The 20,398-nt window shown below is 42.7% G+C and overlaps 1 protein-coding gene across 1 annotated transcript; it reads left to right on the top strand.

The window, feature by feature from the left end:
- Window positions 1-790: 790 nt before the first annotated feature.
- On the top strand, window positions 791-19,285 carry alpi.1 (alkaline phosphatase, intestinal, tandem duplicate 1). The gene is made up of 11 exons (XM_006791990.3): window positions 791-952; window positions 1,604-1,729; window positions 9,552-9,667; window positions 11,945-12,119; window positions 14,232-14,404; window positions 15,232-15,366; window positions 15,456-15,531; window positions 16,275-16,409; window positions 16,540-16,731; window positions 16,928-17,044; window positions 17,933-19,285. The coding sequence occupies exons 1-11, from the start codon at window positions 859-861 to the stop codon at window positions 18,211-18,213; spliced, it is 1,620 nt and encodes a 539-aa protein (XP_006792053.1). The 5' UTR covers window positions 791-858; the 3' UTR covers window positions 18,214-19,285.
- Window positions 19,286-20,398: the final 1,113 nt, after the last annotated feature.

Here is a 20,398-nt window from a genome sequence, read left to right as displayed (position 1 = left end):
TTTGCATAGAAGAGAGGAGACATTTTCATTCTGCAGGCGGGCTCCACTACCTCACAGAAGAAAAATGCTAACCTTGCTTCATTTGCCGCAGAAAAACGGGCCAAGTTGACTTAGCCAGAGAGGGAAAATATTGGGGTCTTTTAAATGCAAAAATTCAGGAGAGGGAAATGGAAATGTGACCGTTTTCCTGACATAAAAAACAGAGCACATCAAGACTCAATTATGATGTTCTCAAGACTAAGCTGGACTTTGTTCCTTTTCATTCTATTTTGAGTGTTTGTCCAAGAGATTGGTGGGGGGATGAAATTGAAAGAGACACAGTTATGATTTGTAAAATGATGGATGCCAGCATAAATTGATAGTTTTTTGGGTTTTTTTTTTTTTCCTTCTGTTAAAGGGACTGCAGCTTAAAAAGATCCAGAAGGCACATACCACATCAAAGAATAATTGAGATCTCTATCACAATCACACACAAAACAGGGGAGTCAGGGAAAGGTACTGCAGAAGGGAGGAAAAAAAGGTGTAACATTTAAAATCATAAAAAAATAAAAAATAAAATGGGGTTTGTGCATTTTCAAGAATTATTCTATCGCTGCGCAGCTCCTGTGTGGTCCACTTTTTCTGTCTCTCTCCCTTGCTCTTCCTCCTTCTCTCACACTCACTCTTCCCTCTTTTGTGGCTCTAAGCCTATGAGCTGGCTTGGGCCCTTCCTTACTACACACACCCAGCGGGGCTTTATAAAGGCAGGGCCGGAGGTCTCGGCAGCCACACTCTCTGCCTGTGCCTCCTCTGCCTTTACGTCTGCACTGAAAGCCGGCTGTGTCAATTTCTCCAGCTTCCAGGTCGTGTGGAACAGAGATGCTGACACCACATTACAGGGTCCCCAGTCTCCTGGTTATCCTACTGGGCCCCATCCTGATGGCTGCCAGCCGGGCCGCTATGGACAGCCAAGGTGAGGAGACGTCAGAGTTATTATTGCTGCCTGAGGTTGGGATATTAGTAGCACTTTGTGGGGAGGAAAATGGACACACAGACTCGAGCAGGTAACCTCAAACTGGGACTGGGTATGTGAGTAAAGACAGACTGCTTTTGAAAATGCAGGTGTGTGGGTGCCAGTGGCTGAAGATGAACATAAGCTGGTGTCAGTGTATTTTTGTCCGTGTCTACTTGTTTATGTAAACTTTGGGATGGACTGTTTGTCTTTCCTTGTTTTGGTGTGTGGCCAAAGGAATTTTCCTTTTTAGCTTTGTTTTCCCCCCTAGAGCTTCTCCGTGAGCATGAATGGATAGATATCAAAGTGCCTTCAAGGCTGTTTTTATCACTTTGACACCTTTTAAGAAACCAGTTTTTCTTGTCTGAATAAAGGTAAAGTACATGTGCATATGTCAGGGCATTAACCTTAAAGAGAGAAAATTGTGTGCTCATGCACACACATGAATTCTTATGAAGTCCTGCACATGGAAACCCCCCACGCACAAACCCTAAACAGTCAGCCCCACACGCATGCCTGCTTGTTTACCTGTAAATCTCTGAGATCTACTCATATCCAATGCTGCACCTACATTTCATTCATTCTTTCTCCATGCATGTTTCTATGAAGCAGCCCTGTATGAGATTGAGAAAGAGCCGGCATATTGGGATGCACAAGCAAGGGCGACACTGGATGCTGCGCTCAGATTACGTCCTCGGGAGCACCAGGCCAAGAACATCATCCTGTTCCTGGGTGACGGTAAGCTCCTGAGAAATCCATTTTAACCAGCATTCAGTGCTGGCACAGCTGTGGCTAAAGACTCAGTAGAAAATGCATTACTTTCAACTTCACTGACAAACATAGCAAAGTGGATGATGCTACAGTATTTCTAAATAATTATAAAACTGTTTTCAAAGTGGGCAAGCAATGTGAGGTTTTGGGTTGTTTTGTTTTTTTTGCCAAGACTAAACAGAAGGATCAAATATCATTCAGCAATTACCAACAAATATGGTTCAAATATTTGGGAAAATTAAGCTTGACCGCAGTGCTTTGGAACTTTATGGGCGAAATATAGAACAAATAGGTGGAAAAAATTACTTGTACAGACATATGTTGGTGTAGCATTGTGATAGACATTTAAACTTTAAATGTCTGATTTTCATTTTTTTTAACACTACCTGCGCTGACAGGTCGGAGGCTGTGTTGTCTTGCAGCGAGGTGTTGGCAGCAGATCCTTTCATTCCTGTGGGTTGAAAGGTGAGGCTTCTGATAACCAGGCTTGCTCCGGTCTGCCCCAGAGATGCTCCGTTAGGTTTTGGATCACGGGAGGTTGGAAGCCTTTGGCTCTTTGCTGTGCTCCACGAGCTGTTCCTGAACTTTTTCTTTCTGATGTCAATGGTTGTTAGAATGTTGGGCTGGTCACGTTGGTCAAAGACTGACGAACTGCAGGTGGGGGTGGGGATGACTTGTTAGTGGTTTTAATGTTGATGTGTGATCAGTGTACAGGAGGCAATGGAAATCTTTTGTCTCATTATCTCATTTAAAGCACTGGGCCACTTTTAAAACTGTATTTTTATGAATCTTCCATTGTGTCAGTAACTCAGATTTTATTTTAAGGAAAAGAACAAAATCACTGAGATCCACATCCTGAGAACAGCTGGTAGTTGGTTTGGCAGAAAAAAGATTCTTTCCAGTCCACTGTGACCAGGCACACATGTGTCACAGTTTAGCACCTTTGCCTTGTCAGGGATAGGATACAATAGTAGAGGTCTGTATTGGCAGTCAGACATCAGCAATGCTGTTGTTGTTTTTTTTAATAGTGCAACAATTAGCAATGTTATAATTTCTATCTTGATCTTATAATGGCAGCATTGTCACACAGTTAGAGTATTCAAACCCAGAAACAATGATTCAGAAATGTATCTATTAGGATTATTCTGTGTTCCATTTACCCTGGGCGTTTGATGGTGGGCTTAGAGTGACTCCCACTCCTGAATTGAGATGTTCCAGTAAGAAAGTCTAGGAAAATACATATTTGCTTTGTTCCTTAGCAAGGTAGAGCCATTCATGTATCTGGTGTGTGACCCACTCAGCCACGGTGTCACCAGGTGCTACTCCAGTCAGCTGCCAGCTGGAAACTGAGGCTACAGTCTTTACATGCTATTTTTGACAACCCAAGGTTGGAAATGTGCTGCCTGGTCTGATGAGTTTCGATTTCTGCTGCAACATTCAGACGATAGGTCAGAATTTGGCATAAACAACATGAAAGCATGAATCCATTCTTTGTATCAACAGTTCAGGACACTGGTGATGGAATAATGGTGTGGATATGGATATTTTCTTGCCACTGTTGTCACACAGTTTAAGAACCCAGATACAATGATACAAAACTGTGTAAGAGGCTTATACATGTACTGCATTTACCTCTGAAGACAGATGTCAGAGCTGGGAGCTGCGTTCCAGTAATTTCAGAAAAGCGAGGAAAAACAGGATTTGTTTACTGTTTGTAAACACAAGATTTGTTTACTGTGTGTAAACACAAGATTTGTTTACTGTGTGTACTTGTTTTTTGCCCTGAAACACACTCCCCCAGCACATTTGTGTATGCATGTGGTTTATGTAGTGAGTTACAAATACACACAGTGATCCTACAGATCACAAGTTTTACAGTTTTACTAATGTTCCCATGCACATCCGCCATCTTGGATCGTTAAATCAGGGTTAGTCGTGCCGTCCTGACTTTCTCAATTGAAATTCTGATTTGAGGGAGCATTCCAGTCGAAGATTGTGACTGGGAACTTTCCAACTTCAAATGGAAATGCCATTATTGCCATAGCAGCATAGTTTAATCTTAAGAAAGATAAATAAATCGGATAAAAAGGTCAAACACAAACAAAAGTGTGCATTTTATTCTTTCGCACAGCTCTTACAGAGCCATTTGTTTCTTTTAGAGTGCATTGTTTTACACACAGGTTTTTCTTGTTAGCAGTTGTCTTTTAGCTACGCTGCTTCATTAGTTGATACTCTAAGATAACTTCCCAGTGGGGGCGCCATCTTAAAGATCCACTCTTGAGATAACAAGGTGTCCTTCTTTAGCGCTGTAGTCTGACACTGCAACATCTACAGACAGCTATTGACATTTGAGAATAGTTTCCATCTGCATTAGATTTGGCTGGAAATTGTTCTGCCATTAATTGTTACTTTTATGACTGGTGAGGGATTAAATCAGTTTTGGTAAGAGAAGCTGATTAAAGGCACAAAGATGTGAGAACGGTTTTTGTGTTAAAGACAAACAATATCTGCTTTAAATCATACCCATCAAGTTGCATTTCTGGGTGGTCGGTGAGCTGAGTTTTCTTTACACATCTCTCCTGCCCTGCTTTGCCCTAAGCCTGTTCTTAATTTTATGAGTGTGACTTTTAAGGGAAACTTAAATGCACCACAGTAGTGTTTATAAATACAATGGTAAAGGGCTTACAGCAGCAAAGGAAAAATTGTAGGCACCATAGCAAGAACAGGCAACAAATTGATTGTTTAGTTAAGGAGATGCAATGCTTCGGACTTCTTCAGGAGTGTTCAGATATGCATGCGTCATGGGTCAACCCTGTTTTTGACATTGCTTGGTAAATTGTGACAGTTTAAATAAAGCCTACAAGTTTCTGCATTTATACTGGAGAGCAACAAAAAGTTGCTTGTACTATTGAAAATCACTTTATCCATAAAAGCCACGTAGACAGAAATGAAAACGAATGTGTTTGAAAAACTAACGGTAACCTCTGAGAACTAGAAGACAGACTGTTTCTGCTATCAAAACAGTTTTTTTGTGTTAATCCTGAATGATTCTTGGATTCTTGGACACGACATCTTTACTATCAGAGAAAACCCATGCATACAGGAGTACGTCTGGCCATTGGTGCGCTAGCGCGTCCAAGCCCAAGGGTGCATCGTGGTTGATTATGGAGAAGAACAGGGGGCAGTGAGTATTTACCCTGGAAGCAAAAAGATCTATTTTCGCCTTGCCAAATAGATCCCAAATCTGAGCCACTACTAAAGGGTGTAACCTCCATTCTCTCACCAGAGGACCCCCCCTGGAGAGAAGGTCCGGCCCCAGGTTCAGGTGGCCTGGGACATGGGTTGCTCTTAGAGACAGAAAACACTGCACCATAACAGCAGAGAGTGAGACAGCTTCAACAGGGGAAGAGAGCGTGTTCCTCCCTGCCTGTTTATGTAAGACACCACTGTTGAATTGTCCGTCCTGACTAAGACATGCTGGCCCTCCAGGACTGGATGGAAATGCTTTAGAGCTAAGAACACTGCTAACAGCTCTAAGTGGTTGATGTGCAGCTCGCGCTGGGCTGCGGACCAGATCCCTCTCACTGATGCACCCTCACACAGCGCTCCCCACCTTCTTAGGGAAGCATCTGTGGACACCACCTTGCGAAACAACACCCTCCCAATCCGAGAGCCCTGATGCAGCAGCCTGGGCTCCCTCCAAGGACGAAGAGCTAGCATGCAAGACGCGGTTACTGGTAGTCTCCTCCGGAGGTGACGCAATGCACACAGGCGGTGAGAGAGAGTCCAGCGTTGAAACGCTCTCATTTTTAACAGTCCAAGTGGCACCACGGCGATCATAGATGCCATCATGCCCAACAAGCTTAATATCGTCTGGAAACACAGTCTGCATCCCAGTGAAAATGAGCGAGGCAGCGATGAAACGCAGCCACTCTGTGCTCCGACAAACATGCGCGGCAGGAAAGCGAGCATATTTCCAAACCGAGAAAAGTAATCTGCTGACTCGGGATTAGCGAGCTCTTTTGAAAGTTCACAGAGAACTCCAGTGTCTGAATGTGTGACAGAACCAGCGACAGCTGTGTCTCCGCCTGCTCTCTGGAGCAAGCTACGAGAGCCCAGTCATCTAGGTAGGCTAAGATGCTAATGCCTCTCTCTCTGAGGGGCACTAGCGCTGCCTCGGCACATTTCGTAAAGGTGCGAGGAGCGAGCGACAGCCCGAACGGCAGCACTAAGTATTCGTAGGCTACGCCCTCGAATGCAAACCTCAGAAACTGCCTGTTTTTCAGGTGTATAGCCACATGAAAATAAGCATCTATTAGATCGATTGTTGCAAACCAATCTCCGGGGCCGACTGCATTCAAGAGCTGTCTGAGTGTTAGCATCTTGAACCTGTACGTTTGTAGATATGTGTTCAAGACTCGCAGGTTGAGGATGGGACAAAGCCCTCCCCCTTTTTTCGGAACAACAAAATAAGGGCTGTACCAACATTTGTCTGTCTCCGAAGCGGGGACCACTCGTATTGCTCTTTTCTGCAATAGCGCCTTTATTTCCGAGTATCATGGCCGCCTCGGTGTTGACAGTCGTGTTTATGACTCTTTGGAAACGAGGCGGCTTGACCCGGAACTGCAACCGGTAACCCATGGCAACGGTTCGCAGCACTCACGGAGAGGGGGCGCAAGCGCGCCACTGAGGGAAGTGAGCAGCCAGCCGGCTGACCTGCAGCACCGTCGGCGGGGTGTTGTTGCCCCCCAGTGTGTCTGCAAGGGACTGCATCACCTGCCTGACCTGGCTCATTCTGCCTGCAGGCTGAGCATTTGTGATTGTTTGAGAATAAACAACACTCTTTATTGATTGTAACATGGAAACATGTAGATTCATACATTTTGTTGGAGGCACCTTTTCTGGGGCACAACAATGAAAAACAGCGGGGACGCTCGATGTGGTCACCTGAACATTGAACACACCTGAACAGGGAGTTACTTAAGGCATTTTGTGTGCAGGGGTTTTATGCTTGGGAGACAGTGTTAGGAAAGTGCAGCGCCTTCTGGGGCTGAACACCTGAACAGAACTTAAGCGGCACCTCTTGTGCGGCAACAGAGGGGTAAAAACAGCGTCTCCCTGCTGCTGGACCCCTTCTCCACTCGAAACCACAGCTAGGAGGGTTGAGGCTTCTTCCTCCTGGGTGTCGGGTCCCGCCGGGGGCCCGAGTGTGGGCCTTTGCGTGGACCTCGGGCCGGAGGATGTGCTCTCACTGGCGGCACACCCACTTCAGCAGTGGGCGCCGGTCTCTTGCCATTCGTCAGAGGAGCGGCAGACCTGTGAGTGCTAGCTGCAGGCTTGGGCTTGGGCTGACATCTGGGGATGATGTCGCGCAGAGCTTCCGTCTACTTCTTCCTCAGATCGAATTTAGCCTGAATGGCTTCAAGTGAATATCCGAATAACCCAGCCGCAGACACTGGTGCGTCCAGATATACAGCTCTGTCCCTATCCGGGACGTCAGAGAGGGTCAGCCACAGGTGCCTCTGCGCCACTACTGTCGAAGCCATCCCTCTGCCCAGGGAGAGCGCTGCACAGCGAGAATGCACAGCGAGAATGCACAGCGAGACTGCACAGCGAGACGCACGGAGGATGTAATCTGTGGTGACTCTGACCTCATTAAGAAGCAGTACAAGCGGGCTGTCATCAGGATCCAGCGATCCGAGCCCCGCAGGCACATCGCCTGGTACGTCTGGAGCATGGTGACGGAGCTCATGGCGCGAGCAGTGCCGGCCTGAGCCCAATAAATCTTCTCCAGCTGCGAAGCAGAGAATCTGCAGTTCTTGGACGGCAGAGTTGCGGGGCCGCCGACACCATGGTTATGGGACAGGGCCAGATAAGCAGCCAGAGACGGCTCCATAGGGGGTGGGTTAGTTAAGCCAGCCCCCTCGGTGCCGTCCAATTCCTTGTACTGTCCATAGCCGGGCACAGTGACGCAGGTAGACAGAGAGGTTTGTCCCATGATGCTGTTAGCTCGCAGAGAAAGTCTGGGAACATGGGAAGGCAGGAGGAGAGGGCCAGTCCACCTGCAGCTTCTCAGCAGCACGGCGAAATAGGGAGAAAAGAGAGGTGTCATCGTGGCCGACCGGCGCAGCAGCAGCGGCACATTGGGCCGACAATGAGCTCTCCTGCTCATCCTCCCACAAACCATGGATGTCCAGGCCGATGTCCAGCATGTCATCGTCTTCCTAGGGAGCGCTGGCGGGCTTCAACCCAGGCTGAAGCCCGCCAGCGCTCCTGCATGGTTCCGGCTCATCATCCGCTAACCCGTCAACATATTCCATGTGGTCAGCCCAGCTAATTGCGGGGACATCGACCGGAAAATCGACCGGAAAAAGGAGAGGGTCATGCCGTGTGACAGCCGAGCGTCCCAGCACTTTTTCCACAAACGTCACCTGTCTTTCCAGGGTCGAGCACCGGAGCTGGCGACAAAGCGCACAGGCTTCGGGCTCCTCCTAGCGTGGACGATCCCCAGGCAGACAGGGCAGGCATTGTGCTGGTCGCTGTCATGCAAAGAGAAACCGCATCCCTGAGGACAGGGGCAAACAGAAGATTTCTGCTTTGCTCGCTTCGGTTTGGAGTCCATTCCAAAATGCAAAGCAAAACGCTGCACGGGAAAAAACTTGAAATTAGCGCTCTGCGGGCAGCCTACACACCAACTGCGCGGTGGAGGCTAACACCAACAAGGGCAGTTAAGTTAAGTTCAAGTCGGCAGACAATGGTGCTAACTAGCAGCAGCTAGCTAGCCCAACTCAGCAGAGGTGTTCTCAGCAAGGTGAAGAGCGTAAGAACTGAGGGATGACTGTAATGAAAGCGGCTATATCTGCAGGCGGGGCCATACGCGTGTCATCACACGTCATCTGCCTTAAAGGCGTGAATAAAGGTTTCTTCAGCCAGGACACACGAGGGCGTGATATCCCATACTTATGTGTTGTACCAAGTGAATCGACTGAAAGGGAACCAAAAATGTTAATTGAGTCATTTGATTTATTCTAAACTGCAACATTACTTTCTGTAATACCATTTTTGTGACTTAACATTCTCACTTCCAGGTGATTGTTGTTGTAATTTGGTGACGTATAGATAAAAATGAACTGAAACCTCTGCTTACTAAGGGGTCCTTTTCATGGTTAGTGTGCAATGAAACAAAAGGAAAACCTAAATTTCACTGTAACCCTTAATGCTTTTGTGTAGAAAAGGGCAGTTTGGAAGTTTAAATGACATTATAATTGTTGTACATTACTCTAAAACCAAAGCTATGAGATTGACCTTAAGATTACAACCTGATTTCAAACATAATCTAACATAAACATTCTTACCCCTGGAAAAAGCTTTAAGATATTAAGAGAATATGCCAAATGAGATACAGGATGGCAAAAAATGTATCTTAAAATGAGCTCTTTTGAGCTCTTTTTCATTAGAACAGTAAAGTACCACAACAAAGAATAAGTACACATATGAGGAACAGGTATCACTGCTTTAGAGCTTTCTTGTGTTGCATGCAAAACTCTTTGTTAGTCTCCTCTCGGCATTTTCTTATTTAAACATTGGTGGCTAAGAATCAAAGTCTCAGTGAAATGTATAAATGTATCTATCACCTTTTGAATGTGTACTATGAACAATTAAGGCATTTCTCAAGAAATAACAGGGGCAATCGAGCCCCGTACTATCAACCTTATAAAATGTCCAGTGAATGTGTATAATGTAGACTGACCACGTCAGTGACCTTTGGTCGTCAATCACTGTCTCGCAGGAATGGGCGTATCCACAGTGTCAGCAGCTCGAATCCTGCGAGGTCAGATGGATGGTGGATCTGGAGAAGAGACGATACTAGCCATGGACACCTTTCCATACGTGGCCCTCTCTAAGGTGACAAAACAGCACTGCTGACCTGCAGGTCATCCGTTATTATTCATCAATTAATTATTCATGTGTAGAAAGAAATTCAAAATAGCCAGTAAAGTGTCATCCTATAACCTCAGCTGCACTTCAAATGTATTTTACATTTTGTATTTTATTAATAGTTCTTCTAAGTTGCTTTTTCCACTCATGAGAAGTAGAGTAACTTTTCCAATGTGTGCTCTTGTTCTCCTGTGGCCTGTACTGAACTGTATCCACTCACATTACATCTAATGCTATTTTTTTGTACCTTTTTTTCTCTAGAGTTGGTCAGTTGGTTGCTAGGAAAAATGCTTTTATGTAATTCCTTGGAAGGTTGGAATACATATTAACCAGTGAATAGCTCTGTATTTTCAAACCTGCAGTAAAACATTTCTTACTGTGTTTGAAAATTATTGCATTTTACTGTTACATTATCCTAAAAAAGGTGTTCCTCCTGGTGAAGAAAGTGACAAAGCAGGGGGGAATTTTCACACAAATTTCAAAACACATTCCAGGTTAGCAACAGCTCACAGAAACGTACCTTTTCTCTGTGGCCTTTGAGTTTTTCCCCACTCCCACTCACATTCTTGTAAAATGTGCGTGTGTGTTTGAGTGTGTGTTTATGGTAGAAATACAGTCGCCTGGTAAATCAGTACAGAGAGACATGAAGTAGAACTATCATAGAGACAAAGACAGATGCACTGCAGGTCAATACCCCTTTATAAGGAAGGCTGATCAGGGGCTTGAACGTGTCTTTTTATTCACATGCTTCGTTCCCTTAACACGACACATGCCATTCAAACTCTCATGTGAAAAAAGAAATCCTAATACAATTAATAGCTGAAGTGAAAATGCTGACACTGTGGTAGAAAATGTGAACACAGTTTTAAACTCATCATCCTGGATTGAACATAATCCCTAAACAGTGTTGGGGAGTAACGGAATACATGTACCGCCGTTACGTATTTAAAATACAAAATATGAGTAACTGTATTCCGTTACAGTTACCGTTTAAAAAGGTGGTATTTAGAATACAGTTACTTTGTTGAAATAAATGGATTACACTGCGGTACTTCCCTGTTTCATATTGTGGCGGGTCAGGACTGTTTGGGTTTTGTTTGACAGCTACGTTCTGTTGTTCCAGGCGGCAGCGTTACGGTTGCCATGGTTACAGGGTGACGCTCTCTCTCTGCGTGTGTTTCCTGGGTGAGAGAGCGCCTGTTGTTGTTGTGCTAAGCTAACAGGCAGAATGCTACAGGTATAGCTCTAAAGAATGTAGCATCATAGGCAGTGTAGTTCGTGCTGCAGGGAGAATGGACTGCCATACCCGTTATCTGTCTGTGAGCGAGGGAGGGAGAAAAAGGAAAAGTACGAGGAAAAGGAAAAAACGGGAGCTGGAAGCATGTAAATATAATAATAACCACTGCAGCCAAGAAGAGAGCCTGACGAGCCCAGTTGTAAGTAAGCTATTAAGACTCGACTGTACACTGTGTTCGTGTTTTCCTCCAAAAACAATAAGTTCCGTTGGAGCAGCCTTTCTCTGTCTCTCGCTAGCAAAGTTGACCCAGACAACAAAGTAAAGCTAGTTTTCAGCTACGAGCCCGACACAGAACCCACCGTATTAGTCAGAGGTTCCTTTACTACGGTTCGGAGCCGCGGACCTTCAGTTACAGTAATAAATCACAGCAATAGTACATTCACGTAGTTGTAAACAGCATGATAATATATTAAGTAATCCAAAGTATTCAGAATACGTTACTCTCATTGAGTAACGTAACGGAATACGTTACAGAATACATTTTGGGACATGTATTCTGTATTCTGTAATGGAATACATTTTAAAAGTAACCTTCCCAACACTGTCCCTAAATCACTGTGTGGTTGAAAGAAGGAATCAGTGTTTAGTGTCTTTGGTGCCTCTGATATCCCAACCTATAATCAAAAAGAGAACATATCTGATATAACACATTCTAGCTGGCTCCATCTTTTAGATCATCCCCCGAAACTTTTGCAACTTAAGTGACAGTCATTTCAACTTAACACATTAGAACATGAAGCACATTCAAGCAATTTTTCTCAAAAAAAGTAGCATTTTTGCTTCTCAGGGGAGAAGCAAAAATGCTACTTTCAATATGCAGTGAATGCATAAAATATCTCAGCTCCCCAAATGTGCATGTGCAGATTTCACTTTTAAAAATAATGACATGGTCCATCTGTGTTTGATGCTATCCTGTTTTTAATGCTGTTTTTGTTTGTACTCTGTAGACCTACAGTGTGGACAAGCAGGTAGCAGACAGTGCCAGCACTGCTACAGCCTACCACTGCGGTGTGAAGGCCAATGGAAAGACAGTAGGACTCAGCGCTAAAGCGGTGGCCTACGAGTGTAACACCACCTTTGGTAATGAGGTCTACTCAGTTCTGCGGCGCGCTAAAGCACAAGGTAAAGACAGTTGATTGCTTGGTCAAGTAATGAGTGTGCTGTGTAAAGGACAGGTCAACCAGTTTGTTTTCTTATCTTAAGATATGTAATGGTTTAAAGTAAAATATGTGGAATAAAGCAATAATCTGACAAGCTACTTCAGTGTTGCTTGCCAATTATGGTTCAACGTTCAAAAAATATATATGCAGTTAGGACAACCACCCACGCTGATCTGCCTTGACCTTTGTGCCTGTGGTCACTTTATGACATGCAATTTGTGCAGGGTTGTCTGTCAAGGCATGTGCATGTTTCAAGTGAATTTGCATTGTTGTTTCCATCGTGTCACAACATTAGATTGAGTTCGCTATATTTTTGTCACATATATGTTTATTTGCATCATGTGTCGATATACCAAATCATTTAATGCACCCTTGGCTGCAGGGTAAGGCCCTGGTAAACCAAATATGGCTGAGGTAACACAGACAGTGTTGGAGAATAACGGAATACATGTACCGCCGTTACGTATTTAAAATACAAAATATGAGTAACTGTATTCCGTTACAGTTACCGTTTAAAAAGGTGGTATTTAGAATACAGTTACTTTGTTGAAATAAATGGATTACACGGTACTTCTCTGTTTCATATTGTCGTGGGTCAGGACTGTTTGGGTTTTGTTTGACAGCTACGTTCTGTTGTTCCAGGCGGCAGCGTTGCGGTTGCCATGGTTACAGGGTGACGCTCTCTCTGCGTGTTTCCTGGGTGACAGAGCGCCTTTTTGTTGTTGTTGTGCTAAGCTAATAGGCAGAATGCTACAGGTATAGCTCTAAAGAATGTATCCTCATGGGCAGTGTAGTCCGTGCTGCAGGGAGAATGGACTGCTATACCCGTTATGTGTCTGTGAGCGAGGAAGGGAGAAAAAGGATTTGTACAGCTGTCATTGAGCAACAAAGGGAGCTGGAAGCATGTAAATATAATAATAACCACTGCAGCCAAGAAGAGTGCCTGAAGAGCCCAGTTGTAAGTACGCTATTAAGACTGGACTGTACACTGTGTTCGTGTTTTCCTCCAAAAACAATAAGTTCCCTTGGAGCAGCCTTTCAACGCCTCTCTCTGTCTCTCGCAAGCAAAGTTGACCCAGACAACAAAGTAAAGCTATTTTTCGGCTATGAGCCCGACACAGAACCCGCCGTATTAGCCAGAGGTCCCTTTACTACGGTTCGAAGCCGCGGACCTTCAGTAACAGTAATAAATCACAGCAATAGTACATTCATGTAGTTGTAAACAGCATGATAATATATTAAGTAATCCAAAGTATTCAGAATACGTTACTCTCATTGAGTAACGTAACAGAATACGTTACAGAATACATTTCAGGGCATGTAATCTGTAATGGAATACATTTTAAAAGTAACCTTCCCAACACTGAACACAGACCACTAATGTTTTCTTCATAGAGGTCTTCTGAATTACACATAGTCTAGTTCAGGGGTCGGCAACCTGCGGCTCCGGAGCCGCATGCAGCTCTTTAGTCCTTTTAGTGCGGCTCCAAGTGGTATGGGAAAATAAATTTGAAGTTTTATGATGGTCTGTCTCTCTTCCATTATTAATAGCCTATTTCTTGCCATTTTGTAGCAACACTTTACTTTCTGTAGTACAATTCCCCTTGTGGGACTAATAAAGGTATATCAATATCAATATCAATACTGTTCAACTGATGCTCACGAGGGTATGGTACCGCAGTGTGTAAGTAATCCAGAAAAGTTGGAACACCTGTAGGAATTAGTAGCGCCAGCTTCTAAGGCTTCATCAACCTCCACTGCTGCCGAACAGCTTTAAATTGTTAACCCATTTTGTGTTCCATGAAAACAAAACATTTTGTATAATTCTGAAAAGTACATTACTTTTGGTTTTGGGTAATCTTACCTTTTTTTCCTTTTCTTTTTGTTTTTTTTACATCTGGCAATTTACTACTTACCTTTGTACCATTTCAAATTATTCATTGGACTTGAACAACTTAAAGAGCAATAACTGGAAGAATTAGGGTGTTCTAAAACCTTTGACCGGTAGTGTAAACTCCTCCACGCTGGATGTATTCTATCCATTTTTCATTTGCAGTTTTCTATTGTTTTTCAGGTAAATCAGTAGGAATAGTGACCACCACCCGTGTCCAGCATGCTTCCCCAGCAGCCGCCTACGCCCACTCTGTCAGCCGCAGCTGGTACAGTGATGCAGATCTGCCTTCCAGTGCTCGCGAACATGGTTGCGTCGACATTGCCACCCAGCTAGTCACCAATGTTGACATTGATGTAAGAAAGAAAAAATTGTTTGGCTCTTTTCAATCAACAAATAAGATATAACATCAATTGTCAGTGCAGCTATTATATAATAGGGTTTATTTAAATACTTTTATATAAACTGGTAGGGACCAGATAATTCTTTTATTATGCCCTGACATTTAAAATCTTTGAATTGAAAGAGGGTGTGCTGGTCTGGTCTGTCTACACTTTTACTAGATAGATCAGGCTGCACCCACCTATTAAGCAGGCCTCCTGGCCACCTCTTGCCTCCTTTGTTGAAAGGGTCACTCCCAGAGGCAGAGGGCTGTGAGGCACCGCCCAGCGGGAAGCCCTCTACAGAGGACCAAACTTCATTCTTTTGAGTTCTGTACGTCCGTTCAGGCACAGTCAATACTTATCTGTAGGCAACTCAGAAGTGGAGGTCAGGGTGTGTGTGTGTGTGTGTGTAATTTCATATGACTCTACTTGATGAGAGCAGTACACAAATACTTTAAAGCAAAGATTGTAAGCTCGATCAGCCAGTTACACCTTGGCAAAGGCAAAACCCCATTAGAACCCTGTTTTGCTGCATCACCTTCTATAAAATTGCAATAAATAAATAAATGAATAATGGAATTGATCTTGTTGGCCTATCTTATATTGCCATATACAAATGAGCACTCTGTGTTCCCAGTTATTTTCCATTGTGATTTCCAGAGTTCATGACTTTATCGTTTTATTTCAATTATCCTGTCAGATTACAATTAACAATAACTTTAAGGTCAGTACAAATAAATATGAGGAAAGATGGAAAAGCCAAACATCTCTGCAGTTCTGCTTGTTGTTGTTTTTTAAAGGTGATTCTCGGTGGAGGCAGGATGTACATGACTCCAAAAGGCACCGCAGACCCAGAGTACCCTACCTCCAACTCCCGCAAGGGGGACCGCAAAGACAAGAGGAACCTCATTGATGTGTGGCTGAAGGCTAAACCAGTAGGATTATTGACAATTATTGTGCGAATATTTCCTCATTTCCCCCACGACAGCTCACAGATTCATGTTTCCTCTGGTTTGTGTTTCAGAACAAGAAATCACGCTATGTTTGGCACAGGAAGGAGTTTGATGAGATAAATGTTAAAAATACTGACCGACTCATGGGTGGGTAACTAATATTGGGTCTGCTAATGAGCAGATACAGACTTACTGCAGTATATTAAATATATTAAATATATTAACATTGGTAGAAAGGTAGGGAAAAAAATTTAGTCATATAAATAAATGCCTTAGAAAGAAGAGGAGTCCACTTAACCCAACTTTAATCTTTATAGCCATGTAAATACTTATGATGTTGACTGGTATCATCTCTTACTGCTTTAGTGATAAAAACTCGAGGGTGTAGTCCTTGCTGTTATGGTGTGCATGACAGCAATGCAGCCGCCAATAGCTCAGAGGTGTTATCATCTTGTTATCAATGTTATGCATATTACCCACTTGTATGATAAATTTAGAAAATTAGATCTGCTGCATTTAAAGGTGTTCTTACTTTTAAAACAAGCCATCACAGAGAAGGCTTGACTAGCAGCTAGCAATTATTTCTTTAAAACTGTTAACTGCCTTATATATAACTTAAATGAGCAAATGTACCAATTTTTAGATAGATTTTCATATTAATGATCTGAGATTGCAGTGCTGATTTTAACTCTACAGACGGGGTCAGAAGGTTTTAGCTGTTCAACTCTAACATATTTTGAAATTGACTTTCAGTTTCCATTTCTTTTCTTTCTTTTTTTTGTTCTAACTGACAGTTTGGATTAACCGCAACATTGCTGTGTGCTGCTGCATATTTTTTATTCATTTTGGTCCAACATGAACATTTTCTTCTTGTTTGTTCGTGCTTCTAGGTCTGTTTGAACCCAAAGACATGAGATTTGAGGTTTTCCGGAATAGCACGCGTGATCCATCCATTGTGGAGATGACAGAAAAGGCTATTCAAATACTGAAGAAAAATCCAAAAGGATATTTCCTGTTTGTGGAAGATGAGTGCAATAAAACAATTTTGTAATATAAAATCTCAGCAAGCACACTCATTTAATTATTTAGCTTGTGAATATGCAAGACAATGAAATAAATATTAAATGTCTAAATCTCTTTTCTGTTATCTGTTACGAGGGAGAATCGATCACGGTCACCACGATGGCATTGCCAAACTGGCACTGACAGAAGCTGTGATGTTTGACCGGGCCATTCATCGTGCTGCACAGCTCACCCGAGAATCAGACACGCTGACTGTGGTCACTGCTGACCACTCTCATGTCTTCACCTTTGGTGGCAACACGGCTCGAGGAAACCCCATCTTTGGTATGACTCAAAGCACTGCCACGTGAAGGCATTGTGGGTTCAAACTAGCATGAAAATCGTGCTCTGATGTGTGAAATTAAAAGTACAAGGGGGGAGAAAAGGGGTAAAACAAAAAAAGAGTGCAGATGGACCATTTGTGAAGAATACTGGAACTAGCCTCTTCCTTACCTACATTCTTTTTATTTTTATTATTCAGGATTAGCCCCAAAGAAAGCTGACGACCAAATGCCTTTCACTAGCATCCTGTATGCCAATGGCCCGGGTTACGTCCATATAAATGGAACAAGAGAGAACATCACTTTGGTGGATTACTGTAAGTACAGATTAATATCTTTCAGCTGTGGCACTCGTCTGTGCTGATAACCATAACCATAACCATAACCATAACCATAACCGCGTCGCTTCAAGGTGTCTGTGTACACACAGACACCTTGAAGCGACGCGGTTATAGTTGGCTTGTGCATGTTTCTCTAGAGAGCAGAGATAAATTATGATGGTCATTTTATTTACGGATTCATGGTTCTGTCTTCTGTTTAGTTCTTTGCACAGGTCTCCTGTACTTTGGAAGGTTAACAGCAATGTTCCTTGTCCTACACTGTGTATTTTTGTCATTGCACAAGTGTGTGTAAAGTGAAAAAAATGCCTTCTCTTTTTAATATACTTGTTCTGGGAATCAGTGTACACTCAGCCCATCTGGCACCTATCCCCTGCAAGTCAACATCTATATGATTAATGTAAGCGTATGAGGCCAAAAGGTTTTTGTGAGATGTAGAGATAAAAGAGAATAAAGGTTCAACCTTTGCACAATGCTTAAAAGGCCCCTTTAACCAGAGCAAACCAAAGACTGCAGTCATTTTCCAAATACATCCACTCTGGGTATTTTTACACGCTTTGCTTGGTGTTAGTCGCTGAATCAAAGGGATTTAGATTCCTTTCTGGTTTGTGAAAATTATATTATTAAGTTTGATTAAATAAATTACAGAGGATTTGAAAAACACAGTTGTGCCACAGGATACATGAGGAAAGTGTGGTAATAGTGCAATCTAATGTATGTCTCTTATCCCAATGACAGTTTATGAATTTTTAAGTAAGACAGAGTGTATAAGGTCATCATGGTGAATTAATGGAAACGCTGTATAAATACATCTACTTAGCCTGAAAGGTTGTTTGGTGACTGGCTACACATTTTTTTTTTGTTTAGATGATGAGGAGTACATGCAGCAGGCTGCTGTGCCACTGGATGCTGAGACACATGGTGGGGAGGATGTGGCCATCTATGCCAAAGGACCAATGGCTCACCTGTTCCACGGTGTAAAGGAGCAGAATTATGTGGCACATGTCATGGCCTATGCTGCCTGTTTGGAGCCTTACACAAACTGTCCTCCTCACACTCACCGTCACACTCATTCCTCCTCTGGCTCTGTGAACACACCTTCCAGCCTCTTGTTTTTCCTTCTCTGTGTTCTCTTGTTGTTCAGATGACCCCGCCCAATCCGGCACACGTGTTACTTTGTATAAATGTAGCAATATGCACTAAACACTCGCAGGGTATGCATGTGCACTGTATGTGCACAGGCTGTCAACTTAGAATCCAGGGATAAAAGTACTGTATTTCTTAAGAGAAAAAGAGATTCTCTGTACGTCCATATTTACATGCAAACGTAGGCTTAACTTGCATGTGCTAACTCTATTCAGGTGCATACCAACAGCTATGCAGGAACCTCAAGCTACTACATATGCAAATTAACCATAATTCATATGTAAATAGCCGTCCGTGTGTTTCCACTGCAGAGCCATCAAAACTTGTTGTATTTTATTAAAGGCAATTACAGCCTATATGTACATATGTGACGTCTAACATGCACTAACTTTTTTCATTATTAAGTGTGAGTTTTGCCCATTATGTTTTTTCTCCAGTTAAATACATTCAGTGTAATCTAAAGCTTTGGACAGCATAAACTGAAACAAACAGATTTGAGCTCATTTTTTATCTATTGGCCACGTATGCAGGGCACAGAGCTGTAACATGGTCATCACTGTCCAGGTGAAATAAAATACTATGATGTAATCCTGAATTATGAGCCGTCATGGCGAGTACCGGCGTTATCAGACCTGAGAAGAAATCAGAAAGACTGTGTTAAAATATCAGCCCTTCATTATGTGTCAAGACCTTAATAGTTCCTAACCTTTTATGTTTCTCTGTTAAATTGCCTGTCACTTGATACCATAATCTATTGGATTGTAAACGAATGTATTTTATAAGAAAGTTGAAAATGTATTTTCATACTATTTCTTTTCCTACATATGTGTAGGCATAGAACATCTGGCTTTCTTTGTAAAATCGTTCTCCATTTGATAGAAAATATTTTGGGTAATGCCCAACTTTATGGGTCATTTGATTTAATAAAGATTGCCAAGAAAAAGCATATGTGTTTTTACATTTTCTGGATTGGCTGTGTTCCAAAGTAAGTGTATTACATTGTTGCCCCAACATTTAAGAAAACATTTAGATACTGATGCTAACATTTTGAATGTGGAAACTGAAACTCCTGTTTAGCCCTCCAACAGAGTCTGTGAAATAATGATCAAATAAAATAAATAATAATACAATTATCAGGCTCACTTACATGTATTTCCCTGTAAGGAATGAAATTTTGACATTGTAAAAGTGTATTCCACTGAATCTTTCAAAATCTTCCTGTTTGAATAAAACTGTTTTCTGCAATAAACCTGGTCCAAACCACGAAAGCCAGTGGATATAAAAGAATGAACATTTTTAAACCACTTTTTGAAAACATCACACAGATGTGCGGTCAAAGCCACCTGTACACCCACACACACACTCATGGCTCAGTTAATTGTACCACAAATTAAAATAAACAACTTTCAACAATTTGTGAAAATTGGACCACTTGACCATAAAGCAGCGGTCCCCAACCCCCGGGCCTCGGACTGGTACCGGTCCGTGAGTCGTTTGGTACCGTGCCGTGAGAGTTGAGGCTCAGGTGTGAAATGTATGGTTTTCAGGGTTTTTATCGGTTTTCAGCGTTATTTTGTTATCGTTTTTATCGTTTACTTGGTTTTCCTTGGTGTTCCTTGGTCTTTTCAGTGTGTTATGAATAAATTTTCTTTTTTTCGGTACCGGTACTAGTTTTATTTTGTTGTATTTATCCGCGACACCTTAAAGGCCGGTCCATGAAAGTATTGTCGGGCATAAACCGGTCCGTGGCGCAAAAAAGCTTGGGGACCGCTGGTCTAGAAGTACAGTAAACAGATTTTTAACACTGCAATGTAAAAGTGTGGAAGAGTGAAAAACAAATCAGTAAATTTTATGCATATCACACTGATTTATGGTAGCTATAGACAAGAGTGATTAAAGCTATTGCTGGTAAACATTTATCAGATAGTGCTTTTTATTGCAGCTGTCTGTACTCGGGCTGACAAACTAATAAACACATCTTAGCTCAATCATCCAGATAAGTAAATCTCCAATCTGGACGTTTCTGTGGGATCAAGGAACTCCCTCACAGCCCATTGTTCCTTCAGTGGTGCACGTTTCAGTCATTGTGTAAATGTACATTTAAATCCAAAACTAAAATAAAAAACTAAAAAATTTGGTCCAATTTTTATTTTTTTATCCTGCTGCTGTGGCACACTGATCTCCCTT

The sequence above is a fragment of the Neolamprologus brichardi genome, chromosome 15 (genome assembly GCF_056152115.1).
Source record: "Neolamprologus brichardi isolate AB-2024 chromosome 15, ASM5615211v1, whole genome shotgun sequence".
Lineage (NCBI taxonomy): Eukaryota > Metazoa > Chordata > Actinopteri > Cichliformes > Cichlidae > Neolamprologus > Neolamprologus brichardi.
This window is presented reverse-complemented; position numbering and strand designations above follow the sequence as displayed.